The 19,556-nt window shown below is 42.7% G+C and overlaps 1 protein-coding gene across 1 annotated transcript in view; it reads left to right on the top strand.

The window, feature by feature from the left end:
* The window catches only part of LOC109898187 (rho guanine nucleotide exchange factor 18-like), a 49,908-nt gene that overhangs the window by 25,111 nt on the left and 5,241 nt on the right, over positions 1–19,556 (top strand). Inside the window, exons 8-17 of the mRNA XM_031833743.1 lie at positions 20–137; positions 6,551–6,805; positions 6,912–6,988; positions 9,477–9,655; positions 13,827–13,897; positions 14,100–14,285; positions 16,286–16,426; positions 16,703–16,824; positions 17,695–17,880; positions 18,109–18,316. Coding sequence (XP_031689603.1) covers positions 20–137; positions 6,551–6,805; positions 6,912–6,988; positions 9,477–9,655; positions 13,827–13,897; positions 14,100–14,285; positions 16,286–16,426; positions 16,703–16,824; positions 17,695–17,880; positions 18,109–18,316 — 1,543 coding nt within the window. The remainder of the gene's footprint in view (positions 1–19; positions 138–6,550; positions 6,806–6,911; positions 6,989–9,476; positions 9,656–13,826; positions 13,898–14,099; positions 14,286–16,285; positions 16,427–16,702; positions 16,825–17,694; positions 17,881–18,108; positions 18,317–19,556) is intronic.

Here is a 19,556-nt window from a genome sequence, read left to right as displayed (position 1 = left end):
ATGTAGCTTTTTCTTCCAGAAAATCAACAATTTGTCAATTGTGAGAAGATTAGGAGTGACAGAGTGTATTCTCCTGGTGACACAGCGCATCACGAAGTACCCAGTGCTGGTGGAACGCATTGTCCAGAACACAGAAGGTAAGGAGACCCGATCCTGACTTAGGAATTTATGTCTTTCCTACCCACTTCTCAGTATTTGGTATTCAGACTCACTTTATTCAGTCGTGTAACGTGCTCTGCAGGTGTGGCTACCTTGCGCTCTGAATACATTTCATTCAACCGCTGAACCCCCCCCCCCCCCCCCCCCACACACACACACACACACACACACTTGCTGGCCAACAGATTTGCTTGTGGTTTTCAGTACATTTGTCTTAAGCCATCCCTTTAAATATGGTGTAGCTTGAATTAGAATTTTGTCGACGGACTCAATAGAATACAGCGAGAGAACTAGTTCAGAATATATGGGTCAATGAAAGAATGCCATCTCTTCATCTCCATTTCAGCACCAGCTTGTATATTTAAAAAATACTCTGGTTTTATAGATGATTTAGGCATATTTTAGGGTTAAGGAAAGTACAGTTGAATTCGGAAGTTTACATACACTTAGGTTGGAGTCATTAAAACTCATTTGTCAACCACTCCACAAATGTATTGTTAACAAACTATTGTTTTGGCAAGTCGGTTAGGACATCTACTTTGTGCATGACACAAGTAATTTTTCCAAGAATTGTTTACAGACATATTATTTCAGTGTATCACAATTCCAGTGGGTCAGAAGTTTATATACACTAAGTTGACTGTGCCTTTAAACAGCTTGGAAAATTCCAGAAAATTATGTCATGGCTTTAGAAGCTTCTGATACGCTAATTGACATAATTTGAGTCAATTAGAGGTGTACCTGTGGATGTATTTCAAGGCCTACCTTCAAAGTCAGTGCCTCTTTGCTTGATATCATGGGAAAATCAAAATAAATCATGTTGTGGGGGTGCTTTGCTGCAGGAGGGACTGGTGAACTTCACAAAATAGATGGCATCATGAGGAACGAGAATTATGTGGATATATTGAAGCAACATCTCAAGACATCAGTCAGAAACCTCAATCCTATGGAAAATGTATGGGCAGAACTGAAAATGCATGTGTGAGCAAGGAGGCCTACAAACCTGACTCAGTTACACCAGCTCTGTCAGGAGGAATGGGCCAAAATTCACCCAACTTATTGTGGGAAACTTGTGTAAGGCAACCCGAAAAGTTTGACCCAAGTTGAACAATTTAAAGGCAATGCTGCCAAATGCTTAATGAGTGTATGTAAACTTCTGAACCACTAGGAATGTGATGAAAGAAATAAAGCTGATTTCACATTCTTAAAATAAAGTGGTGATCCTAACTCACCTAAGACAGGGAACATTTACTAGGATTAAATGTCAGGAATTGTGAAAAACTGAGTCTATTTGGCTAAGGTGTATGTAATCTTACGACTTCAACTGTATGTATGAACCATAAAATAGGTTTAGAGCCTTTATACACAAAATATTAATTCAACCTAAAAGTTGTCCATTTCAAGTCCAATCCATTAAAATATTGGATGGTGGGGGGGAGGAAGTGTACATTTAGGGGTTGAACAATAGTCCTATAAATCTAACCTAATTCTCACTTATCATGGAACTGTATGACAACGGTATAGTCGTTGTGGACCACACTCCAGGTTTGACCTGCTACGTGTGGTCTCAGTTCCATAATGATTCAAATAGGCTACATGTCCCAAATTATTGCGCAACGTTTCGTTAGCCTAATGTGATCCACTAATGCTATAGCGACCCTCAGGAACAACTTACACGGATGTGACAGAGGAATGAAAGGTAAACGGCATGGAATTATGCACAATCTAAGCTTCAAATCGAAGAAAATGAACACTAAAGTGACAATGATAAATGTATGTGGATATTACTGACGGTGGCTGATATTTAACATGATACAAATGGTAAAATTATTTTATAATCTATAGCCCATACATCAACTCGGGAGGTTAAGCCTTGGGTGTCCAATTTTCATCCACGCAAATTAGGAGGGCTCCCAATAAAAATGTGGAATAACAGCACAGCTTTTTATATCCTATTTCACTGTGGAAAAGGGGCCATAATACATGTCATGTTGATATGACTTTCAGTTTGCTTCCATATGACTTGTTTCACATTCATCTCCAGGGATCATAAGGAACACTCATCTAAAACAATTCCTATGTGTATTTACAATCCTTCTCCAAAATGTATTACTCATTTACCTAGCGCCTATCAATAGCTCTTCTTCATTTATAAATAAGAGTGCATGGAGAATGCTGTTATTTCTATTGGGAAAAATGAATAACTGGTAGGTTCACTAAACCTTATTATTCATGGTTTCTTCACTTGTAAAGGTGGTGGAATTAAGTCAAGGTCAGAATACGGCATATCTATAGACACCCGCCATACCTTCATTCGATATCTTACCCAAAATGAATAGCAGGTGAATAAGCATGCTGTTCTCATGCTTAAATTCAAGGTCATAGAGAGAAAAGTGCATAAAGGGAACTACGTTCCTTTTCCGTGCGCTTAACTCAGGTCGGGAATCGGGGCCCCATGTCTTTCCCCTCTGCTAGCTCTTGAAGGTTGAGGCCCACCTTTTTGTTAAGGTCTTTGTGACAGGAACTTGAAAGACTGTTGGAATAGAAAGAATAACATTATTTCTCCCTAACATTCAGAGATGGCCTATTGCAATGAACATTGGCCAGCGTACTAACAAGGTAATCTCTCATTAAACCTTCAATAAATAAAAAAATATCACCCACACAGCTGATCTCAGTTGCAACCATCACGGACCACTGATTTTCCGCTCCATAACTCTTAGACTACGATTTACACACCCCAGTGTGATTTCAATTAACATATATATATATATATATTTTTAAATCCATCCATTTAAACTACGTTTATTTTTGTATGAGTTGCGTCTCAATCCACCGCATCTACCGATGGCAGTGCTAGAGCGGTGTTTGTCAGACCATGAGACATCCCAAAAATCTGGTCTTCTAACAAAAACGCCTGTAGTGTCCAAACGGTTTGGCCTACAAAGTACAGGATGGCGTTCTCCGTTTTGCTCTAGGACGGCCACAAGCCTCGTCTGAAGGTCCCCGGTACCAGTAAAAAGAAAAGTTTTTTAAATGAATGGAAGTATATGGAGATAGTTTAGTGCCAAAAGTAAGATAAATACATGTGCAAAAAAAACTATAGCTCTCAGATATGGGACTGTTGTTCCATGTGGTGAATCTGTTATTCAATGTGTTTCTATTGGCTAATAGCATGATGCCAAATTCAATGTCTCATCCAATAATTTAATACATTTTTTTGATAACTTATCGGGTCTTAAAATGTAAAATCAAATAGCTAAATGGTCCTTGGTATGACCATCTTTAAAAAAAAAAAAAAAAGAGTGTCCATATGTTAGCTTAGAACCCCCTTCCCCGACAGACTCCAGAGGGTTAAAGTGGATGTCGAGGTTCTTTTAGACCTGAGCCCTATACAACTTAAGTTGTTTGAGGAGTTAGCGAGGTAACTTTGTCCAACTCTGAGTTCAACTCGGGATAAATCAGTACCATGAAAGTGGCTCACTGTTTAGCCAGGTACATTTTATATGGCAACAAATCCTTCAGAACTAACCTGCTCCGGGGCAGGCTAACTCAGGGATAACTCCATTTATCCTGAATGAAGTGTCTGATCTGTGAGTTGAGGACCAATGAAGTCAGAATCACTCCCTCATAAAGATTGCGTCATCATTTGAGGAAGACTGATTAAATATTTTTATTAATTAAAAGGTATTTAATATACAAAAAAAACTATCACAGTAATGACAGGATGCATTTGAAACCTTTACACACAGTCAAACTTTTATATGACTTAATAAAATTGTTTTATTAAACGGTCGGTGCCGTTTAAGATGAGGGAGGATGCACCTTTTTTTTTTGAGCATGGCCTTATTTCCATTACAACATATTGGATGATTGTTATTCATATTCCATTCATCCAGCTCAATGAAGCATTGATAGGTTTAGGCTACTACATGATACTCAGATTTACCCACATGAGGTTGCTACAACCTAGCCTATGAATTGAAGTTTACAATGTAGGTAGAGAAAAATGAGAGTAATCAAGGTGACAGACATTGACACATTCTATACCATTAGTCCAACAGTTGCAAACGAGAGTTTCTATTGGACAAATTCAGGTATGTTTATCCCAGTTTCGTTCCATTTCCTTCTGTTTAAGAAACCTTTCAACAGAATCGGTGGAACGAATACACCCCTGATCACATGCAAACACAGTTAACTTTCATAGCTGCCACAAACATACAGCACGATCCCTTTGATCATTGTAGAATTCCTTCTTGCATCTTCGCACTCTCCTCCTCTCACCTTTTCCCTTTCCTTGTGGACTTCAGTGCACAACACAGCAGCTGTCTGGCCAGGCAAAAAAATAAAATAAAAACTTCATATCATAACGGTGTAGGCTGTGTGTAGCTGTTGTCACCATATTATGTCATAGTCAACATATCTACTAGAACTAACTCGTTAGTAAACCCGCAATAATCATGCAGTACAGTCAGCATGTAGTTACACCGGCGGGCCCCGGCGGTGGCAATACATTTATAAAACCAAAAGCTTACATTAACTTGGAATAGTTCCAGAGTTGGATGGCCATAGCCAGCTAGCTGACATAGCACCCATCTCTGTTTGAACCGGGTGTTTGAGTAGACTAAACTAGCTAACTGCGTTCACTAGCTAAGTAAGTGAAATAAAATAGCTAGCTTTCTCGCTCTCTCTCTCTCTCTCTCTTACTACTTCATTTTTGAAGAAATGAATTTGTTCAAAACTGTTCAACTATTGTCTTTCGCTCTCTGAGTCAACTACTCACCACATTTTATGCACTGCAGTGCTAGCTATCTGCAGCTTATGCTGTCAATACTAGATTCATTCTGATCCTTTAATTGGGTGGACAACATGTCAGTTCATGCTGCAAAAGCTCTGATAGGTTGGAGGACATCCTCTAAGCTGTCATAGCTTCTTCAGGATTGGTGGATCCCCAGGGGACATTGAGCTAACGTAGGCTAATGCGATTAGCATGAGCTTGTAAGTAACAAGAAAATGTCCCGGGACAGACATATCTGATATTGGCAGAAAGCTTAAATTCTTGTTAATCTAACTGCACTGTCCCATTTACAGTAGCATATCATGCTATTGTTTGAGGAGCGTGCACAGTTTTGAACATGAAAAGTTATTAATAAACATATTAGGCACATTTTGGCAGTCTTGATACAACATTTTGAACAGAAATGCAATGGTTCAGTCTAAAACTTTGCACATACCCTGCCTCCATCTATTGGCCAAAATCTAAATTGCAGCTGCACTGGAATAATGCATGGTCTTTATCTTGCATTTAAAAAATGGTAAAAAATAAATAAATAACTTTTTTTTTCTTGTATTATCTTTTACCAGGTCTATTGTGTTCTCCTACATTCCTTTCACATTTCCACACATTTCAAAGTGTTTCCTTTCAAATGGTACCAATAATATTCATAACCTTGCTTCAGGGCCTGAGTTACAGGCAGTTAGATTTGGCTATGTAATTTTAGGCAAAAATTTAAAACACGGTTCCGATCCTGAAGTGGATAATTACTTTGTAAGTCTATAGAAGTGGCTGAGAACCACGAGCCTCTTCAGTTTTGTATTGAAGGCAGTGTACCAAGAGGAGGACGGAAACTAGCTGTCCTCCGGCTATACCATGGTGCTTCCTTACAGAGTGCTGGTGAGGCTACTCTAGACCTTCCTTGCAAAACAGTACATTTTAATCAATTATTTGGTGACGTGAATATATTTAGTATAGTTTTCTTCGAAAAAGGAGAACTTTTGAAACGTTTTACTTTTCATTTCTGAGATTCACTGAGGAGGATGGTCCTCCACTTCCTCCTCTGGGGAGCCTCCGTGTATAGGAGTGGGTTAAAAGGTGCTTGTGCATTGATAATCACACCAAAGACAGTATTAACAATAAGTAATACAAATATAGCTGCGAGCAGCAATGAACGTGGATCACAGGATGACAGGACACAATATCAGTGGGATAACAAAGCAAGTATTTAGGAACTACAGTATCTTCCTTTATGTGCAAGCATAAGTCAGAATACAAAATCTGGAGTGAATCTGACGCATGGTTCATGAGGAGATTATTTTTAGCACTGAGTATACCAAACATTAGGAACACCTTCAAAATACAGTTGCACCACGTGCCCCCCACCCCCCAAAGAGCCTGTGTGTGGAAAACAGAGAAATAGTATAGAGAGAGAGAGCGGAGAGAAGAGGGAGCAAGACACACACACACTGACAGTAAAAAAAACATTAGGAACACCTTCCTAATATTGAGTTGCACCGCCTTCTGCCCTCAGAACAGCCTCAAAGTTTTGCCCGTTTGTTGCAATCGACCCAGTGTTTCTGAAGTTGACCTGGGTCTTTTCTTTCCTCCCTCTAGTGGGCACAGAGGAGCATGAGGAGCTTACGAGATCTCTGGGTCTGATCAAAGACTGCATCGTCCATGTTGATGCCCAGGTCAACCTCCATCAGAAGGCCTCGCGTCTCCGAGACATCGCCCACAAGATGGAGCCCAAGTCTCTGGGCAAGATCAAAGATGGCCATGTGTTCCGCGGAGAGGACCTGGCCCTGGGCAGACGCAGGCTGCTGCACGATGGGACCGTCAACCACAAGGCTGCCTCTGGCAGACTCAAAGGTAACAGGATTACCTCTCCTCAGGCTGCATCTCCGTAGTCTGAAGTGAACTCTTCTGTCTGCATTGATCTCACACAGGTCTAAAAATGAAACTCCTTTCAATTCAGATATTCTTGCTGTGCTGCTGTCAGATGTTCTGTTGTTACTCCAAGAGAAAGACCAGAGATATGTCTTCTCTACTGTGGTGAGTCAATCATTTTTGTCAGTTAATTCCACTATGTAAACATAACTAACTTGAGCTTTGCCACTCTGGAAAACACTGACAAATCTGGCATACTAACTCAACAGAAAGTTATACTGAACAAAAATAAATGCAACAATGTCAAAGGTTTTACTGAGTTACAGTTCATATAAGGAAATCAGTCAATTGAAGTAAATTCTATGGATTTCACATGACTGGGAATACCGATATGCATCTGTTGGTCACAGATCTGAGATTCATCCATGAATCAGTGGCCATCGATGGAGAAGTGTTCATGGATGATTCTCAGTTTCAACTGTACCGGGCAGATGTTGGTCACAGATCAGAAAACCAGTCAGTATCTGGTGTGACCACCATTTGTCTCATGCAGTGCAACACATCTCCTTTGGCCATCAAAGGTGAGCATTTGCTCACTGAAGTCGGTTACGATACCAAACTGCAGTCAGGTCAAGACCCTGGTGAGGATGACAAGCACGCAGATGAGCTTTCCCTAAGACAGTTTGTGAAGAATTTCTTTGGTTGTGCAAACCTACAGTTTCATTAGCAGCCCGGGTGGCTGGTCTCAAACGATCCCGCAGGTGAAGAAGCCGAATGTGGAGGTCCTGGGCTGGCGTGGTTACATATGCTCTGCGGTTCTGAGGCCAGTTGGACATACTGCCAAATTCTCGAAAATGACGGCGGCTGCTTATGGCGGCTGCTTATGGTCCGCAGCTTCCTCAGGCTAGGTTCCTTTTTTCTCTCAATTTCCACTGACTGACATGCCCAAAGTAAACTGCCTGTTGCTCAGGCTTTGAAGCCAGGATATGCATATAATTGGTACCATAGGAAAACACTTTGAAGTTTGTAGAAATGTTAAAATAATGTAGGAGACTATAACACAATAGATATGGGAGGAGAAAAACCCAACAATCTTTTTTTTTTGAGAGCCCATGCTCTTACAATGGAACGTATAGGGAAATAATTAAATCTCCCAGTATGCAATTCCTATGGCTTCCACTAGATGTCAGTAGTATCTGAGAGGACACACACCTGCTAATACCATTTTCCTATTGAACATACTTCGTTCCTTATGAAATATTATAGTTTAGTTACATTACATTTATGGTATCTATGGATTAAATAAAAACATATTTTGACTTGTTGAAACAAAGTTTAGGGGTAGATTTTCAGATTCCTATTTGGGCATGTTGAACGACTGGATTACTCAAATCGATGGCGCCAACTAAACAGACTTTTTGGGATATAAAGAAGGATTTTACCTTACAAAACAACACTACATGTTATAGCTGGGACCCTTTGGATGACAAATCAGAGGAAGATTTTCTAAAAAGTAAGTGAATATTTAGTCGCTATTTGTGAATTTATGGAACCTGTGTTTGAGGCGCCGTCCTCAAACAATCGCATGCTTTCGCTCAAAAGTCTACTGCAAATTGGACAGTGCAGGTAGATTAACAAGAATTTAAGCTTTCAACCGATAAGACACTTGTATGTACCTAAATGTTTAATATCCATAATTTATTTGAATTGCGCGGCCTCCAGTTTCACCAGATGTTGTCCCGTTAGCGGGATACCTAGCCTTAAGAAGTTCAATCTCTGGCAACAGCTCTGGTGGACATTCCTGCAGTCAACATGCTGATTGCACGCTCCCTCAACTTAAGACATCTGTGGCATTGTGTTGTATGACAAAACTGCACATTTTAGAGTGGCCTTCTATTGTCCGCAGCACAAGCTGCACTTGTGTAATGATCATGCTGTTTAGTCAGCTTCTTGATATGCCACAAATGTCAGGTGGATGGATTATCTTGGCAAAGGAGAAATGCTGACTAACATGGATGTAAACAAATGTGCATCTTTTTTTAAATAAATAAACTTTTTGTGGATATGAAACATTCCTAGGATATTTTTATATCAGCTCATGAAACATGGGATCAACACTTTACATGTTGCGTTTATACTTTTGTTCAGTATAGATACAGCAGTCGTCTGTACATCTGTCTTGAAAGAGGGATGGGCAACTCCAGTCTTCCCCCTCCATCCCTAGCAAACACATCTGATTAAACTAATTGCATTCTAAACTGAAGATCATGATTAGTTTATTATTGGAGTCAGGTGTGTTCGGCTCAAATCCCCAAGCTGACAAGGTAAAAATCTGTCGTTCTGCCCTTGAGCAAGGCAGTTAACCCATTGTTCCCCGAAGACGTGGATGTTGATTAAAGGCAGCCCTCCGCACCTCTCTGATTGAGGGGTTGTGTTAAATGCGTAGACACATTTCAGTTGAAGGCATTCAGTTGTATAACTGACTAGGTATTCCCTTTTACCTTAGCTGGGTCAGAAGTATGATACCAAATCAGTCTCCCGAGGACTGTAAATACCAATCCCTGGTCTAGAACTATGAATAGTGCCTCCATTTTGCTTTCTGGTGTTATTTTCTTTCAATTTGACTTCTAGCTGCCTTCTGTATCTCCCCCAGGACAACAAGCCATCAGTGATCTCCCTCCAGAAGTTGATTGTGAGGGAGGTGGCCCATGAGGAGAAGGCCATGTTCCTAATCTGTGCCTCCCCCAATGAGCCTGAGATGTACGAGATCCACACCGCCTCCAAGGAGGAGCGCAAAACCTGGATGACACACCTCCGCCAGGCAGTGGAAAGGTACACACACACAGGTTAAAGAAAAGGACTAGGATGGACTGTATCTTAAGCTAGGTTGAGGAGTGATATTGGCACTATGGTGCACCTATAAGAATGCAGGAATGACGGTCAAAGGTAAGGTTTCCCAGTTCTGGTTCTTTTATTACTAAACTAACAAGGCACAGCACAAGGACACAGGAGCGTGGGGGTCACTGGCCAGTGCTATGTGTTATTATATACCACAAAAAAGCACAGTGTAAAAAATATATATATCTGTCAGTACGGTGCGGATTAGGTTGGCAGAGTTGTGTGAAAAGGCGATTATACTGAACAGAAAAAAGAAATGCAACGTGCAACAATTTCAAAGATTTTACTGAGTTACAGTTCATATAAGGACATCTGCCAATTTAAATAAATTCATTAGGCCCTAATCTATGGATTTCACATGACTGGGAATACAGATACGTACCTGTTGGTCACAGATCAGAAAACCAGTCAGTATCTGGTGTGACCACCATTTCTGCCTCATGCAGCGAGACACATCTCCTTTGCAGAGTTGATCAGACTGTTGATTGTGGCCTGTGGAATTTTGTCCCACTCCTCTTCAGTTGCTGGATGTTGGCGGGAACTGAAAAACGCTGTCAAACACGTCAATCCAGAGCATCTCAAACGTGCTCAATGGGTGACATGTCTGGTGAGTATGCAGGCTATGGAAGAACTGGGACATTTTCAGCTGCCAAAAATTGTGTACAGATCCTTACGACACTGGGCTGTGCGTTATTAAGCTGAAACATGAGGTGATGGCAGTGGATGACTGGCATGACAATGGGCCTCAGGAGCTCTTCACAGTATTTCTGTGCATTAAAATTGCCATCGATAAAATGCAATTGTGTGGTCCTCCCGGGTGGCGCAGTGGTTAAGGACGCTGTACTGCAGCACTAGCTGTGCTGCCAGAGACTCTGGGTTCGCGCCCAGGCTCTGTTTCAACCGGCCGCGACCGGGAGGTCCGTGGGGCGACGCACAATTGGCCGGGTTAGGGAGGGTTTGGCTGGTAGGGATATCCTTGTCTCATCCTGCACCAGAGACTCCTGTGGCGGGCCGGGCGATGTGCACGCCAACCAAGGTCGCCAGGTGCACGGTGTTTCCTCCGACACATTGGTGCGGCTGGCTTCTGGGTTGGATGCACGCTGTGTGAAGCAGTGCGGCTTGGTTGGGTTGTGTTTCGGAGGATGCATGACTTTCTACCTTCGTCTTTCCCGAGCCCGTACGGGAGTTGTAGCGATGAGACAAGATAGTAGCTACTAATAATTGGATACCACGAAATTGGGGAGAAAAAGGGGGTACATATATATTTTTTTAATTCCATAACCCCACCATGACATCAGCAAACCGTTCAAATTTGACACCAGGGTCTGCTGTCTGCCCAGTACAGTTTAAACAGGGATTCAGATGGTTAAGAGCACACTTCTCCAGCGTGTCAGTGGCCATTGACATCAGGATCATATCAAATTTTGTCACTTGCACCGAATAAAACAGCTTTAGACCTTACCAACAATGCAGCTCCATTGTCTTGCTTATGTTAAGGGAGAGATTGTTGTCCTGAAACCACACTGCCAGGTCTCTGACCTCCTCCCTATAGGCGATCTCATCATTCTCGGTAATCAGGCCTACCACTGTTGTGTCGTCAGAAAACTTAATGATGGTGTTGGAGTAGTGCTTGGCTACGCAGTCGTGGATAAACAGGGAGTACAGGAGGGGACTAAGCACACACGATTGAGGGGTGTGCAGAGGGCGGTGTTTAGTCTCAGGGTCCTTAGCTTAGTGACAAGATTTGTGGGCACTATGGCGTTGAATACTGAGCTGTAGTCAATGAACAGAATTCTCACATAATTGTTCCTTTTGTCCAGGTGGGAAAAAGCAGTGGAGTGAGATTCAGATTGTGTCATCTGTGTATCTGTTGGGGTGGTATGCAAATTGGAGTGGGTCTAGGGTTTCGGTGTTGATTAAAGGTGTTGATGTGAGCCATGACCAGCCTTTCAAAGCACTTCATGGTTAACGATATGAGTGCTATGGGGCGGTAGTCATTTAGGCAGGTCCCCTTCGCTTTCTTGGGCACAGGGATGGTGGTCTGCTTGAAACATGTACAGTTGAAGTCGGAAGTTTACATACACTTAGGTTGGAGTCATTAAAACTCGTTTTTCAACCACTCCACAAATTTCTTGTTAACAAACTATAGTTTTGGCAAGTCAGTTAGGACATCTACTTTGTGCATGACACAAGTAATTTTTCCAACAATTGTTTAAAGACTATTTCACTTATATCACAACTCCAGTGGGTCAGAAGTTACATACATTAAGTTGACTGTGCCTTTAAACAGCTTGGAAAATTCCAGAAAATTATGTCATGGCTTTAGAAGCTTCTGATAGGCTAATTGGCATAATTCGAGTCAATTGGAGGTGTACCTGTGGATGTATTTCAAGGCCTACCTTCAAACTCTGTCCCTCTTTGCTTGACATCATGGGAAAATCTAAATACATGAGCCAAAACCTCAGAAAGAAAATTGTGGACCTCCACAAGTTTGTTTCATCCTTGGGAGCAATTTTCAAATGCATGAAGGTACCACATTCATCTGTACAAACAATAGTATGCAAGTATAAACACCATGGGACCACGCAGCCGTCATACTGCTCAGGAAGGAGACGCGTTCTGTCTCCTAGAGATGAACATTCTTTGGTGCGAAAAGTGCAAATCAATCCTGGAACAACAGCAAAGGCCCTTGTGAAGATGCTGGAGGGAACAGGTACAAAAGTATCTATATCCACAGTAAAACGAGTCCTATGGCGACATAACCTGAAAGGCTGCTCAGCAAGGAAGAAGCCACTGCTCCAAAACTGCCATAACAAAGCCAGACTACGGTTTGCAACTGCACATGGGGACAAAGATCGTACTTTTTGGAGAAATGTCCTCTGGTCTGATGAAACAAAAATAGAACTGTTTGGCCATAATGACCATTATGTTTGGAGGAAAAGGGGGAGGCTTGCAAGCCGAAGAACACCATCCCAACCGTGAAGCACGGGGGTGGCAACATCATGTTGTGGGTGTGCTTTGCTGCATGAGGGACTGGTGCACTTCACAAAATAGATGGCATCATGAGGAACGAAAATTATGTGGATATATTGAAGCAACATCTCAAGACATCAGTCAGGAAGTTAAATGGGTCTTCCAAATGGACAATGACCCCAAGCATACTTCCAAAGTTGTGGCAAAAATGCTTAAGGACAACAAAGTCAAGGTATTGGAGTGGCCATCACAAAGACCTGACCTCAATCCAAAATACAATTTGTGGGCAGAACTGAAAAAGCGTGTACGAGCAAAGAGGCCTAACACCTGACTCAGTTCCAACAGCTCTGTCAGGAGGAATGGGCCAAAATTCAACCAAAATTCCCTTATTGTGGGAAACTTGTGGAAGGCTACCCAAAACGTTTGACCCAAGTTATACAATTTAAAGGCAATGCTACCAAATACAAATTGAGTGTATGTAAACTTCTGACCCACTGGGAATGTGATGAAAGAAATAAAGCTGAAATAAATCATTCTCTCTACTATTATTCTGACATTTCACATTCTTAAAATTAAGTGGTGATCCTAACTGACCTAAAACGGGGACCTTTTACTAGGATTAAATGTCAGGAATTGTGAAAAACTGAGGTTAAATGTATTTGGCAAAGGTGTATGTAAACTTCTGAATTCAACTGTAAATGCCTTTTGAACGTTGTATGGTAGTAGGTGCCAGGCACACCGGTTTGTGTCAAGAACTGCAATGCTGCTGGGTTTTTCACACTCAACATTTTCCTGTGAGTATCAAGAAGGGTCCCCCACCCAAAGGACATCCAGCTAACTTGACACAACTGTGGGAGGCATTGGAGTCACCATGGGCCATCATCCATGTGGAACACTTTCAGCAATTTGTAGTCCATGCCCCAACGAATTGAGGCTGTTCTGTGGGCAAAGGGGTACTCAATATTAGAAAGGTGTCCCTACTGTTTTTTACTCTCAGTGTATACCTGTGTCTTGCTCTCTTTTTCATTCTCTCTCGCTCCCTCTTGCTGTCATTCTTACTCGCTCTTTCTTTCGCTAACTCTCCTTTCCACTCTACTCTCCTTCACTCTCCTCTCTCTTCTCTCTCTCTTAGTTGTCGACACACAGAGAGGCTCTTCAGTGAGGAGGAGGAGGCTCGAGCCTCCAAATTCAAAGAGTTCCAAGGTAACTAACGACGAACGACAGACAGTCAGACAGACCACCTATCTTTGTAAAGTAGTGTAATGTCAATGCTAGGCCATAAGGGTTTGCTCATGCACCAGTCAACATTCACATTTGCTCAATGCTTCTCTTCCTTGTATTCCATTTATTTAGGAGAATCTGATCATTGAGAACTCTATTCTTCTGTCCCTCTCTCCTCTCCCAGGTAGTCTGAGCCAGAAGGATGGCCAGATCGTGGCAGGTCTGACAGAGAAGCTGCAGCTGTTTGCAGACATGGCAGAGTCCGTGGCTGGTCTTGAGGATATCGCCTCACGCTCCCATCTGCTGCTGCGTGGTGACGCCTCAGACCTCCACCAGGGGGGGACGCTGCTCAAGGGAACCATCACTGAAGGTACAACAGACACAACACGTGCAGTACAGAATACAATACACTGGCTTTTGTTATAGTGTATAGGTTTTTGATCCAACACAAGACAACAAATTATTAATGTAATTCCCAAATCATTCAGACTGACTAGATTAGTTTGTGTTACGTACAGACACCCAACCAGTGGCGATTTTAGCATGTAAAACTTGCATGCCTGTATACCCACTACAAAACACAACACTAAACAATACATTAATTGCACTATAACGGTGACAAACGGTGGCCACACACTGTTAGGACCTAAATAAAGGTGTCCCAACACCTTACCACTGCTACACCTGGCTATCAGCGGAGCCTTGTCTGGCAGCAAAACAGTTAATTCAGCCTCATTTACTGCCTTTAAAAAAACTGCTGATATGGCTGACTTGCTTAAAGAAATGTGGTTTCTACTGACAATTAAGAGGTACAAACTATGGCTTAAGGGTACGACGAGAGGATAAGAGGCAATCCGTTATTTCGATTAAGACATTCATGAGCGAGCTAGGACAGATGTAGTCAATATAACTATTTGTTCAGCACTTTTAAAATGGACAGCGACCGAATTCTAGAACTTGGGCCGTTCTTACAGTATTCTTCCTGTACACCAAGCCAGAACCGTATGATAAATAAAGGGGGCATATAAGCAGACAATGAAAGCTCTTACAATATTAAATGATTACATTTCTCTAAAACAGGCTATAGGCTACATGTGCACCACCAAGTCAAAACAGTATGTGAAATTAGGAGTGGAAACACATGGGCTACTAACAGCTTACTACACAACATACACTTAGTATTACTTTCTTAGCTACAGTATACATATCCCTCGCATATTACATAATTTATGCAGCAGCATACAAGACATTTTTGGACTCAGGAAGGTCCTACGTGGGCAACTTTTGTCCTCAAACTTTGTTATCAAAGTCTGCCATTCTCTGGATTTATGGTGCTTTCAAGACAACTGGGAACTCTGGAAAAAAACATGGTTGAATTGTGAATGACGTCAGTGATCTTCAGGTCGGAGCGCTAGAAAGAGGCCCTAGTTCCTGACTTGCAATTCCAAGTTGGATGACCGTTCAAAACGTATTTTCCCAGTTGGAGCCCGTTTTTTCCAAGTTCCCATCAGATTTTCCAGTTCTGAGTTTCCAGTTGTTTTGAGCCCGACATAAGTCATGCTGGATTGACACCATGGCCAATGTTGAATGTCCCTATAAGCTTGGAAAAGAGACTACACACCCACTCCACTGAATAGCAGGCTAGTGAATGCTTTGCAATGCTTGCAGTTAGCCACCGATACATTTTATCTATAATTTCTCTTCATTATTTATCTTCATATGACAAGGATTAAAAAGTATTTGCCAGTAGATTGTCGACCTGATTCATGATGACTGCTAGCTTGCTAGCTAAGATTTTGAAATATGTTGTTGACATGATCAGTCCAATCAAAGCTGCTGTAAATATAATGTGATTTGACATCATTTTATGTGTGGCCAATGACCTTGAGCCTTCGTGGTTGGGCACTTCTAATGTAAATCTATGGCAGCACCCAAGGTGCTTGAATTTTTGAGCTCTACCCTTAGATTTGTCGGTGACGTAGTGTCCCCATGAGTGACAGAACACTGAGCCAATCATAGCACAACTAGAGGACATTACCAACCCCTACGCTCCGTATTTTCCGCTGGCTTGCCCCATCACCACAGAAAGTACTGAGCTAGGCTGAAACACCTGCATTTTGGAGCATTTGTGCAGCTTTATTAACCCCCCCAAAAATGTACGTTGTTTGCAAACTGATGTGTCACAGATTAATGCCAAAAATAACATGCAAAACAGGCCCCCCCCCCAACAAAAAATAAAATATGGATTGCAACTGTACCCAACTGTAAAACATAGTAGGGTTAGCTCCGTCCTCACTACTCTTGTTCTTTCTTAAAACATTATTCTTAATATTTCTTTCTACCTGCCTCCATCTCGCTCGCGCTCTCCAGTGGAGAACCTTCAGAACCTGTTGTTGTCTGGTGTGACAGAGCTAGCGCCACGTCCAGAGGAGGGGTTAGGGTCCGGGGCTATGCCCAGGAGAGCAGACACCTTCGAGGGCTACGACAGCAGCCCCACCATCCTCAACAAGAGTAAGTCCCCTCCACCTGCCTGCCCTGGTCTACATGTGCTCAATCACCATTGTATTCCCATTAGGGCTGATGCAATACCACAAACATTGTGTGCTATAGCTTAAATGTGACTTGGGATGTCATCATTAGGATGTTTGTTTCCAACATTAGGGCTGTTTTCCTAAAGAAGTTAAGTCCGCTTTGTGTTTCGTTTCCTATCCACGATACTAACGAGTATTGCAATACTGGTATCGTCCCAGCCCTAATTCCCATTTTGTGTGTGTGTGTGTGTGTTAGAAGGCAGTGTGAAGAAGAAGAACTACAGTGGAGGGGACAAGGCCAGAGGCAGGAGCCAGAGAGCCTGCTCTGACACCCAGCTTAAGGAGATTCAGGCCAGCCAGGCCCTGGAGCAGCCACCGGTTGGTCACACTCACTCACGTTAACAAACACAGAGAAATTGGATGAGAAAATGTCTTGAAAGGACAGACTGAGCCACAACTTAAGTTCCAGGGTGACCAGGGCAACACACTCCCTGTCCCCACAACAGGGCCAGCAGTGTAGCTTATGTTGAGTAAACAGTGATAAGAGCATCACACCAGGTCGTTCAGAAATGTTTTTCAGGGCTACTCAACCTGAACTGTTAGTTAGGTAGCGAACTGTACCAGTATTTCCAGATAAATAGATTAGATGACCCAGTATTCCAAATGGGGACAGAACAAAAGCTACTTTACGCTATCATTACTTAGTAATGAAAGAGTAATCCATCCACCTGACATGTGTGGCATATCAAGAAGCTGATTAAACAGCATGATCATTACACATGTGCACCTTGTGCTGAGGACAATAAAATACCACTCAAATGTGCAGTTTGGTCACACAACACAATGCCAGAGATGTCTTAAATTTTGGGGGAGCGTGCAATTGGCATACTGACTTCAGGAATGTCCAGCAGAGCTGTTGCCAGTAAATTAAATGTTAATTTCTCACCATCAGCTGCATCCAATGTAATTTTAGAGAATTTAGCAGTAAGTCCAACCAGCCTCACAACCGCAGACCACGTGTAACCACCTTAGCCCCGGATCTCCACATCCGGCTGTCGGATCAGCCACCCGGACAGCTGATGAAACTGTGGGTTTGCACAACCAAAGAATTTGGAATTGTTAGGCTAGATTACTCGTTGGTTATTACTGCATTGTCGGAACGAGAAGCACAAGCATTTCGCTACACTCGCATTAACATCTGCTAACCATGTGTATGTGACAAATACATTTGATTTTGATTTGATTTAGGCCATCATCACCCAGCAAGACCGCCACATCAAGCTGCAGCGCAGCTCCCTCACTGAGCGTGCCTCCTTCCCCGGCCGTCACCGTGGCAACGTGCTCCTGGAGCAGGAGAAACAGAGGATGCTGGCCCTGCAGAGGGAGGAGCTGGCCAGTTTCCACAAGTTGCAATTACTGCACCGACAGGAGCAGGTGGGACACAGTCGAAATTTTATTTATGGTCGCCCTCCACTTTGTCTTCATTACAATTGCACTATGTAGATCATGAAATCTCATAATACTAGTAAAAGGGAACCACATTAATACGATCATGATACTTCCCGCCAAAACAAGACGACCTCAAACTCACCCTGTGACTTTTACTTAATGCAGTATTATTCCAGTCTGCATTCAGTCAGGTTGAATCTTGTTTCTACCCAGGCTCGTTGGGAGAGCGAGCGGGAGCGCCACCGGTTGCAGTCAGAGGCCGCAGAGGACAGGCTGAGGCAGAGCGAGGAGGAGTGCAGGAGGCTGGAGGAGAAGAGAGAGGAGCTGGAGAGACAGAGGGAGATGTACCAACAGGATCTTGAGAGACTGAGGGAGTCGACCCTCAACGTGAAGAAGGAACGCCTGGAGCAAGACAATCGAGGTGGGTGGCGATGTTTTTATTTTACCTGGCAAGTCAGTTAAGAATACTTATTTACAATGCCAGCCTACCGGAGAACAGTGGGGCAGAACGACAGATTTTTACCTTGTCAGCTTGGGGATTCGATCCAGCAACCTTTTGGCCCAACGCTCTAACCACTAGACTACCTGCCGCCCCTAACGCATACACACACAATCACACGTATACACACACGCAATCACACATATACACACACGCAATCACACTTTTACCCTAGACCCATGTGAATCGCTGTGCTATCCATACCTGCACATGGCTTACATGGGCCAACCCTACAACTCAATGGTGGTTCCCAATGAAAGCTTTTGGAGTTGTCTGGTGACCTACCAAGTGAACAAAACCAAATTCACCAAGCTATAACCTAAAAAGAGTGGTTGGCCCTGATCTGCCATTTTGGAAGTTCACACTTCCCTATACTCTCTTGGGGGCTACAAAGAATCAGAATCACCGTAAGTCGAATTGTGTCATTGTCCGTAAATGTTACAGTTTTAAATGAAGTTTGCTGCAATTTGACACACTTTGCCATGGGGTGGATCGAAGATTTAGCGATTTCATAACTAATTTCATGCAATTCTACTCATTTTTCTCTGGGGCGGAGAATTTTTTTCCAGTTTTTAATATGATATCAGAGTGAGAGTGACTAACAAAGTCAATGGGGCCCCCCGGTTGGTAATTCGACCATGATTACTGCAAGTTTAGATAGCAGCATACCACCCTCATTCCCAGTGCTGGCTTGCCTTTGAAGCTAAGCAGGATTGGTCCTGGTCGGTCCCTGGGTGGGAGACCAGATGCTGCTGGAAGTGGTGATGGAGGGCCTGTAGGAGGTGTTCTTTTCTCTGGTCCAAAAAATATCCCAACGCCCCAGGGCAGTGATTGGGGACATTGCCATGTGTAGGGTGCCTTCTTTCGGTTTGGGACGTTGAACGGGTGTCCTGACTCTCTGTAGTCACTAAAGATCCCTGTGTCTTACCTGGTAAAATAAGGGATAAATAAAAAATAACTTAACAATCTTAAACATTTTTGCTGAAATGGGCTGTCAGTGACTGACATACAGTGCCTTGCGAAAGTATTCGGCCCCCTTGAACTTTGCGACCTTTTGCCACATTTCAGGCTTCAAACATAAAGATATAAAACTGTATTTTTTTGTGAAGAATCAACAACAAGTGGGACACAATCATGAAGTGGAACGACATTTATTGGATAT

The sequence above is a fragment of the Oncorhynchus kisutch genome, linkage group LG10, assembly GCF_002021735.2.
Source record: "Oncorhynchus kisutch isolate 150728-3 linkage group LG10, Okis_V2, whole genome shotgun sequence".
NCBI classification, from domain to species: domain Eukaryota; kingdom Metazoa; phylum Chordata; class Actinopteri; order Salmoniformes; family Salmonidae; genus Oncorhynchus; species Oncorhynchus kisutch.
Note: the sequence above shows the minus strand (reverse complement) of the source record. Positions and strands in the feature narration are given on the sequence as shown.